At 43.4% G+C, this 9595-nt stretch overlaps 1 protein-coding gene across 2 annotated transcripts; it reads left to right on the forward strand.

Moving 5' to 3' along the window:
- The first annotated feature begins 331 nt into the window (after positions 1-331).
- Positions 332-9238, forward strand: LOC124009751 (pre-mRNA-splicing factor 38B-like). Of its 2 annotated transcripts, none has more exons than XM_046321896.1 (6): positions 332-843; positions 2079-2147; positions 2673-2824; positions 3730-3790; positions 7565-7800; positions 7931-9238. In XM_046321896.1, the coding sequence occupies exons 1-6, from the start codon at positions 619-621 to the stop codon at positions 8709-8711; spliced, it is 1524 nt and encodes a 507-aa protein (XP_046177852.1). In that variant the 5' UTR covers positions 332-618; the 3' UTR covers positions 8712-9238. The 2 variants fall into 2 exon arrangements, with proteins under 2 accessions (XP_046177852.1, XP_046177853.1); XM_046321897.1 differs by having other exon boundaries at positions 352-436.
- Positions 9239-9595: the final 357 nt, after the last annotated feature.

The following is a 9595-nucleotide window of genomic DNA, read 5'->3' on the forward strand; positions in this document are numbered from 1 at the left end:
CGGGCTTCTACATCTGCATTGCTTGCTGTTTGGGGTTTTCGGCTGGGTTTCTGTACAGCACTTTGTGACATCGGTGGATGTCAAAATAGCTGTATAAATACATTTGATTTATTGATGACCTATTCAACGTCTCCGCCTCTGCCACAAACACACAGAACAGGATAAAAACATAATGAAATGTATTACTATAAGAAATTACAGTCAATTATTTAAAACGACTATCGTTGCATTCTCACCAATCAGTGAATGCAGTGAGCCAAAGATCTTGAATTCCTCGATACAGTTACTGTACTTTGGTACTCATTCACGAAAGTCACTCATTGGACGAACGGCGTTCGTTGCCTTTTCCGGTCTTCTCCTGGCAGCGGCAGTTACGTGCGTACCATTTTCTCCTACTGTTGCCGAAGAAACTCAGCTAGCAAGATAGATCTACAAAGTAAGGTTTTGTGAGCCATAATCTGGTGCTAGGTTATTGTAGAATATAGTTTTCCGCAACTATTGACGGTTTCAAACCCCGCTTTAATGGCGTTATAGTCAGAAGCATCGATTGTATAAGCTAGTTAGCGTTAGCGGCTAATTTCCCGCATTTGTGGATCGACAGCCTGGGATCCTCGCATTATGGCCAACAACACTGTAGCCGGGAATCAGCAACAAGGACAGGCTGTGAACAAGATTGGCCCTAACCCTGGAAAACATGGCAACAACTTGCCTCTCTGGGGAAACGAAAAGACTATGAACTTGAACCCTATGGTCCTCACCAACGTGCTCTCATCTCCATATTTCAAGGTTCAGCTCTATGAACTGAAAACCTACCATGAGGTGGTGGATGAAATATATTTCAAGGTAACCAGACCGATGCTGGCTAACGTTACTATACTAGCTAAAGTTGGTTAGCTACCTTAGGTAGCGGTTTGAACGTATGGGTAAAATGCTAACTTAACTGGCTAAATGGTTCAGTGGCAGGTAGCCAGCTTTTGCTTAACGCTGTTTTTCATATTATAATTTGGCAGTATCATCTCAAATGGTTCCTAACGTGTTTGTTAGATAACTAACTTCGCTAGCGTGCTAGCCACCGCTAACCTGACCCTATTTTCAGTTCAGTTTACTCATTTGAGTGGGTTGCAACGTTAGCTAGCTATGTAGCTAAGTTAACTAGCTAACGTCTCTTAGGTTTTCCTCTACGGTCTGTAGCTAAGTGAACTGCTGATAATTAAAATTGTGTGGGAATTAACGTTACTGTAGCTAGTTAACGTTAGCTGGCTCGCCAGTCAGGTAAACTCTAGTGTTATGTTAGCCTATTAATACACGCTAACTACATTTAGCACCTAATTAGTATTGCTGAAGAGATCTTTCCGTGGCCCGGACGCACGCTCAGTCTTGAACGTGAACAAGCATCGCTTGCAATACGGTTTTGGAAACATAAGAAACGTAGCTATTTTTCATATCAGCGAGAAATTGTTCTAAAATTGTTAATTGGGACGACCACCCATGCTCATTAGCTATCCAGCATGCTCCGAACTAACCCAAAGGCCGGCAAATGGCGAATTTTACGGTTGAAAGGCATTGTATCCCCCGTGGACCGGTTTGTACGTTCAGGCTGCAAAGGCATCGATTTCCGCCTTGTCGCGATTTAATGGCGAGAAGGCAGTTAAAAAAAGGGAAGTGTGTGTACTTTATGAAACACTTTTCCACCATGGCTAATGCCTAGGAATCCTAGTCCCAGATGTTGCATATCGTGTTCAGTCAATCGGGGAGGAGCATTAGACGCTCTAGGATGGCAATAGGCATCCGAACACCTGTGTGTAACTTAAGAAAGCCGACAGAAACGTGTTGTAATTGAAACATGCTGTCGACTGCAACTGATAAAGCCTGTTAAAAACAATGTACAGTAAGTATATATTTAGCATTTGTGGAATGATTTTGATGTGATTGGAAAGTAAAGGGCTGCAAAGGCATCTTCCTGATGTGCCCAGCGTTCAGCCAGAGGTAAACAACAGACTTCTGCAACCTGAATGTGATTCACATGCATTGATTTTGTCATGGGGTCACCGTGTTTAAAAAAAAAAATGTGTCTGTAGGTGACTCATGTTGAGCCCTGGGAGAAAGGCAGCAGGAAGACTGCTGGACAGACTGGAATGTGCGGAGGGGTAAGTTAGAAAGTACGTGCCTTTTGCCTCCCCCTGTTTCTCTGTCCCAGGTGATGGGGGTAACAGTCACTCTCTGTCTTATGTCTGATTTAATGGCTTTAGCTGTCAATAGAATCAATGTAAGTTACATCCTGACCAGAGAAGATATTCTCTGCCTAATTGTGTTCATAAGTGCATCACATACATTTCACATTTTTTACATTATAGTCATTTAGCAGACGCTCTTATCCAGAGCATCTTAGTTAGGTGCACATACATACATGCAGACACACATACATACATGCATGCAGACACACAAAATACATGCAGACACACATACATGCATGCAGACACACATACATACACGCATCAAAAGTCAGTAGTTGATAGATGACAAACTCAAGCAATACACTTAACTTAGCTGTGGAGTAGGACTGTGTTGAAAAACGATAATTCCCCCCAAAACGTAGAGGTCCACTTCAGATCTATGTTAGGAACACTGGTCCCAAAAATCGAAACGTCTGACACATGAACCTCTGTTCTCAGGTGCGTGGAGTCGGGACAGGCGGCATTGTGTCCACGGCCTTCTGCCTGTTGTATAAGCTGTTTACCCTCAAGATGACCCGCAAGCAGGTGATGGGACTGATAACTCACAACGACTCGCCCTACATCAGAGCACTTGGTTTCATGTACATAAGGTACGACTCTTTTACATTTTGGTTTATGTAAAAGGCAAATGTTTGCACAAAGGATAGAACCTATTGGACTTGTTTTTATTTGGTTGTAAATACATTTCACTCACCCTGTTCTAATGGGTTGCAACCTCTTTGTGAAATGCTCAGCAGCCATTTTGCAGTGTATAGTTGCATGCCTAAGTGATACCATTTTGCAGTGTATAGTTGCATGCCTAAATTATACCATTTTGCAGTATATAGTTGCATGCCTAAATGATACCATTTTGCAGTGTATAGTTGCATGCCTAAATGCTACCATTTTGCAGTGTATAGTTGCATGCCTAAGTGATACCATTTTGCAGTGTATAGTTGCATTCCTAAATGATACCATTTTGCAGTGTATAGTTGCATGCCTAAATGATACCATTTTGCAGTGTATAGTTGCATGCCTAAGTGATACCATTTTGCAGTGTATAGTTGCATGCCTAAGTGATACCATTTTGCAGTGTATAGTTGCATGCCCAAATGATACCATTTTGTTCCGACATCTCTTTATTAAAATGTTGTTACATTAACTACATGTCTTTTCCTGGAATAGAGGTGTTATATAAGATGTGTTCGCAGACAACAGTAGGTAGCCTAGCGGCTAAGATCATTGGGCCAGTAACTGAAACGTTTATGGTTTGAATCCCAGAGCAGACTAGGTGAAGAAAGAGACAAATCTGCCTGTGTCCTTGAGCAAGGCTCTTAACCCTAATTGTTCATGTAAGTCGCTCTGGATAAGAGTGTCCGCTAAAGGACAAAAATGTAAAAACAGTATCTACCTTCAGATGGTTAACATCGGCGTCAAGATGCAGGCGGAAGTCAGACGTCTACATGTGTTATTCAATGGGATGCTCAGTAGTGTGTTATGTGTGCGTTTCCTCCAGATACACCCAGCCCCCTGCTGACCTGGTGGACTGGTATGATGGTTTCCTGGATGATGAGGAGGTATGTCCACACGGGTAATACTTTCATATTTCTCTACCTTTCACTAACAAGTCTGGCATGATCCAAACTGTTGGCTCTCAGTTCTCTCCTCGTTGTGATGCTCAGAGCTGATTTTTCACCTTTGCCTTCATTTGGCTTAATTGTCCCCAGTCCCCCTCCCCCCCGCGCAAAGTTGAGTAGTTAGGTCATTCACTCTGCTGTGCTGCCTGTTTTTGTCAGGGTAAGTATATTTGACGTAGAGTTGAACCATACAGTCAAATTCTGTTAACTAAAGGCATGCCCTTTGTGTTTGCCAAGATGCAATCAGGACTTGTTGCACAAACTCAATGAATAAAAAATCTAATTTGCACAATTTGACATTTTACACTGAAATGTGTAATGTTGTTTCTCCCAGATTTCTCGCTCAGATTTTTATTTATTCGAATTAACACATTTTATTTTAAAATATAACAGCACGTATATTTCAACACATAAATCCATTGCTTCGTTTTCTTTTCTCTGACACCCTCCTACTTAAAGGTGCTACACAGAATTCTTTGGGGAATTTTTGCATTGTAATTCCAGAAAATGTCCTTAATTAACATATATGGCACTAATTATGAAATGATAGTCTTTCACAGTATTACTTATCCACCAGTGTTGTGATTGGATATTCACATAAGCTGTTTCTAACTTTGGCTGCCATTTCCTGGTTGCAGAAATTCTGCAGTGTTTCCTCAGTTTCAGTTTATTTCAGAAAATAAGCACTGAATAGTGTAGGTAAGCATTGTGCCATTTATATCACTAAAACATATTTTTTAATAGCAACAAATATTGTATTTACAGCTGAAGTTGGTGGTCCAAAACAAAAGTTACTTTCAGTTTTGGTCCACCAGTTTCAAACAGCTGTAAAAAAATATATTTATATATTAATTTTATATTGAAAATGCATTTCACAGTGATTTAGATGGTACAACGACTCCCTACACTATTGTGCTTGTTTTCTCACATAAACTGAAATTGCGCAAAGAGTGTTTGGGGGAAAAATCCAGACATGAAATGAAAGCCATTTCCACTAGATAACACAGCCACAAAGTCGGAACAGCTTTCCCAGTTTGACAACAGATGCCACTCCGGTTGGAGAAATCAATAGGCACTTATATAACAGCCAATCACAACGCTGGTGGGTAAGGAATACTGTGAAACACTATCATTCCACTATTAGCACCAGATATGTTAAGAGCATTTTCTGAAATTACAATACAAAAAAATCCCATGTGTAGCACTTTTTAATACAATTGAACAATTTTCTGAGGAGAACTTTGTAGTAGATGTTCAGTGCATTCGGAAAGTATTCAGACCTCTTGACATTTTCCACATTTTGTTACGTTACAGCCTTAATCTAAAATTGATTAAATTGTTTTCCCCCCTCATCAATCAACAACACAACACACAACCCCATAATGACACAGCAAAAACAGATTTTTTTATTTGTTTTTGCTCATTTGTAATAGGACATTTACATAAGTATTCAGACCCTTTACTCAGTACTTTGTTGAGGCACCTTTGGCAGCGATTACAGCCTTGGGTCTTCTTGGGTATGACGCTACAAGCTTGGCAAGTTCAAGTGCGGGCTCTGGCTGGGCCACTCAAGAACATTCATAGACTTGTCCCGAAGCCAGTCCTATGTTGTCAATTTGTAAGTCGCTCTGGATAAGAGCGTCTGCTAAATGACTTAAATGTAATGTAATGTAATGTCTTGGCTGTGTGCTTAGGGTCGTTGTCCTGATGGAAGGTGAACCTTCAACCCATTCTGAGGTCCTGTGCGCCCTTGCGCAGGTTTTCATCAAGCGTCTCTCTGTATTTTGCTCTGTTCATCTTTCCCTCGATCCTGACTAGTCTCCCAGTCCCTGTCATTGAAAAACATCCCCACAGCATGATGCTGCCACCACCATGCTTCACCATAGGGATGGTGCCAGGTTTCTTCCAGGTTTCTTCTCCTTGGCATTCAGGCCAACAACTTCAATCTTGGTTTCATCAGACCAGAGAATCTTGTTTCTCATGGTCTGAATTCTTTAGGTGCTTTTTTGGCAAACTCCAAGCAGGCTGTCATGCCTTTTACTGAGGAGTGGCTTCAGTCTGGCCACTACCATAAAGGCCTGATTGGTGGAGTGTTACGGAGATGGTTGTCCTTCTGGAAGGTTCTCCCATTGCCACATAGAAACTCTGGAGCTCTGTCAGAGTAACCATCATGTTTTTGCTCACCTCCCTAACCAAGGGCCTTTTCCCTCTATTGGTCAGTTTGGCTGCATGGTCAGCTCTAGGAAGAGTCTTGGTGGTTCTAAACTTCCATTTAAGAATGATGGAGGCCACTGTGTTCTTGGGGACCTTCAATGCTGCAGATTTGTTTTGGTGCCCTTTGACAGATTTGTGCCTCAACACAATCCTGTCTCAGAGCTCTACAGACAATTCCTTCAACCTCATGGTTTGGTTTTTGCTCTGGCATGCACTGTCAACTGTGGGACCTTATATAGACAGGCGTGTGTCTTTCCAAATCATGTCCATTAAATTGAATTTACCACAGGTGGACTCCAACCAAGTTGATGAAACATCTCAAGGATGACCATTCGAAACAGGATGCAACTGAGCTCAATTTAGAGTCTCGTAGCAAAGGGCCTGAGAACTTATGTAACTAAGGTATTTCTGTATTTTATTTTTTTGTATAAAAGCCTTTTTCACTTTGTCATTATGGGGTATTGTCTGTAGATTGATAAGGGGGGGAGAGTATTCAATCCATTTTAAAGTAAGGCTGTAACGTAACAAATACTTCCCGAATGCACTGTATCCTCTCTGTGCATTCAAACCTTCAATTGGCTGGATATTGTTTGTCAGACTGTGCAACCAGGCCTACTTTCTTGTTCTGATGCAATATTTTAACCTGACATCCTCTGACATCCTACCCAACTGGCTAATTCCCATGTTCTCTTCTTTAGATGCCCCTTGTGCAGCAGGTGAATTGGATAATGTATCTCTCAGCACTGTTGGTTTGCGTGTGTGAGTGCAAAACGGCTGTTCTCTACCCATTCAGACCTGGTCTCTCTGTAGTTGCTGTGCACATACCTACCTACATGCCTCCACTCTGTACTTGCACTGTGGCCAGCATCTCCCTGGACTGTCGAGAGAACTAGGAAGGAGGAAGCAAAACACTTTCCTTAACCCTTATTTTGTTGCCTGCCTACGGATCCATCTCAATTGTCCATCTCAAGTCGCTTCCTCTCCTTGTCTCACCCCCATCTTTACTTCCTCTTTTAATGCTAGTGCAGATGGAGGAAACGATGAGGAGAGGAAGCCACTTTAGACTATTGAGATGCAACCCAGGGTGTTTTCAGTTATTTTGCTAACGTATCGTTGTGTAAGAGAGCTCACAGTGTAAGTACAGACTTTTCAGGACAGCCAGACAGATTAAATGAGAGAAACCATTTTTCCATTTCCATACTATTATTTCCTATAATCAGTATCAGGCACTAAGTTTAATTATAAAGCAAACACATGATAAGGATTGATATGTGAGCATATTAAGCTAGATGAAATCAGAGGTGAAGGTTCAGTACTTGGTCATCACAAATTATATTTGATTTCTAATTGAGTCATGGAGGCAAGTGTTTAAAAACCAAGGGACTAGGAAGATATGCTGAATAAATATGATAATGAATGCAATGTCTTTTGTAGTTCTGTTTTGCATCTGTGTGTTTTAATAAAGTTTTCAATACCCCCCCCCACCCTCTATGTTCTCAGGAGCTGGATGTGAAGGCCGGAGGCGGCTGTGTTATGACCATCGGTGAGATGGTCCGGTCGTTTCTCACCAAGCTGGAGTGGTTCTCCACACTTTTCCCACGCATCCCGGTGCCTGTGCAGAAGATGATTGACACACAGATGAAGGCAAGGCCCCGGAAGGTTCCTGAGAAGGTGGAGGAGCCGGTTGAACCTGTGCCAGAGGAGGGACGGGTGACAGAAGGGCGTAGACGCTCCCGGTAGGAAATGGATAAAAGCCATTCCGAAGAATATTCTGTATTATGTGGATCGCATCTCTGTCAATGAGGGAGGGTTTTTGCTGTTCATGAGGCTGATATTTAGGTTTGTTTCTGTTTTTCTATTGGTCAGGAGCCCCAGGAGGTCCCCCAAACGGTCGAGGAGCAGGAGCCACCACCGCGAACGAGAGCGCCACGGCCCAAGCTTCGACCGCGAGCTGGAAAGGGAACGTGACCGCCAGAGGAAGGAGAGGGAGGGTAAGGACGGGGACAGGAGAGGAGGGGACAGGGAGAGGGAGAGAGGGGAGAAAGAGAGGGACAGGGGAGGAGAAAGGGAGAGGCGACGGTCCAGGAGCAGGGAACGCAAGGGAGAGCGGAAAGACAGGGAGAAAGAAAGGGAGGGGGGCGGGGAGAACGACAGAAGCAGGAGGAAAGACAGGGGCAATGACAGAGGGAGGGAGAGGTCCAAGGACAAGAGGAGCAAGGGAGAGACTGAGGACAGGAGACACAAAGAAGAGCGGGATGAGAGGAGGGGGCACAGGGAGGAGAGGAAGGCCAAGCGCTCCAGTCGGAGCAGAAGCAGGGAAAGGAGACACAAGGAGAAGTCCAAGAAGAGAGGAGAAGTCCAAGAAGAGAGTGGAAGCAAGAGCAGGGCCGAGGTGGGGGAGAAGGAGAAGAGCAGGGCCGAGGTGGGGGAGAAGGAGAAGAGCAGGAAGAGAGAGCGCAGCCATGAGAGGGGGGAGGGCGAGCAGCGCTCACACAAACGCAGCCGCAGCAAAGAGCGGAGCCACCGGCCACGAGAGCCCAGCAACGGGAAAGCCCACGGGAAACACCGAGAGCGCAGGAGGAGCCAGAGCATGGATAGAGGAGAGAGGACGACACAGAGAGCGCAGGAGGAGCCAGAGCATGGCTAGAGGAGAGAGGACGACACAGAGCGCAGGAGGAGCCAGAGCATGGATAGAGGAGAGAGGACGACACAGAGCGCTCGGGCAGAGTCCCCTTAGCTCGTCACAGCTCTTCTCTGCCTTTCTCTCTTCATTCATTGGTTTTACTTGTTCGTGTAGTCTGCCACGTATTATTAAAAAGAGAAGAAAAAAACATTAGCACGAGAAACTACCTGGACTTGTCTTTGGCCAACGTAATGTTACTTTATGTAGATCTTTCTATCTCTCTGCCTTTCTCCTCCCTTTCTAGACCAGCGTTACTTTTCATTCGAGACAGTTGTATTAGAAAAAAATGCCATTTTAAGTTTTTATATGGTTTTGTCTCTGGAAAGTTCCAAATTGCTTTGTACATACGGGTCTGAGAATGTTTTAAATCCGACAGAGCAACCTCCGAAGGTGAATTTGTACCATGCACTGAGCCGTACTGATATTGTGCTGTGTTTGGTTAAGTGCTCTGTTGCATTTTGTTTTCTAATTAAACAACTTTTACAAAAGGAGACGTTGTGTGGGGTGATTATGGTTTTGTTGAGGTGTAATTCTTAAAGCTGTAATTCCTTATTCATTTACACAAGTACTCTAAAAGGTTTTATCTGGTACGATCTCACTCGATTACACGAGTACTCTTCTTCAAAGCACTTCCAGATCTAGGGGATTGTATACCATGGTTATAATGGACTGCTGTAATGTCTGCTAAATGACTGAATAATGGACTACTGTAGTGTCTGCTAAATGACTGAATAATGGACTACCGTAGTGTCTGCTAAATGACTGAATAATGGACTACCGTAGTGTCTGTTAAATTACTGAATAATGGACTACCGTAGTGTCTGCTAAATGACTCTGCTAAATGACTG

The sequence above is a fragment of the Oncorhynchus gorbuscha genome, linkage group LG22, assembly GCF_021184085.1.
Source record: "Oncorhynchus gorbuscha isolate QuinsamMale2020 ecotype Even-year linkage group LG22, OgorEven_v1.0, whole genome shotgun sequence".
Classification (NCBI taxonomy): Eukaryota; Metazoa; Chordata; class Actinopteri; order Salmoniformes; family Salmonidae; genus Oncorhynchus; species Oncorhynchus gorbuscha.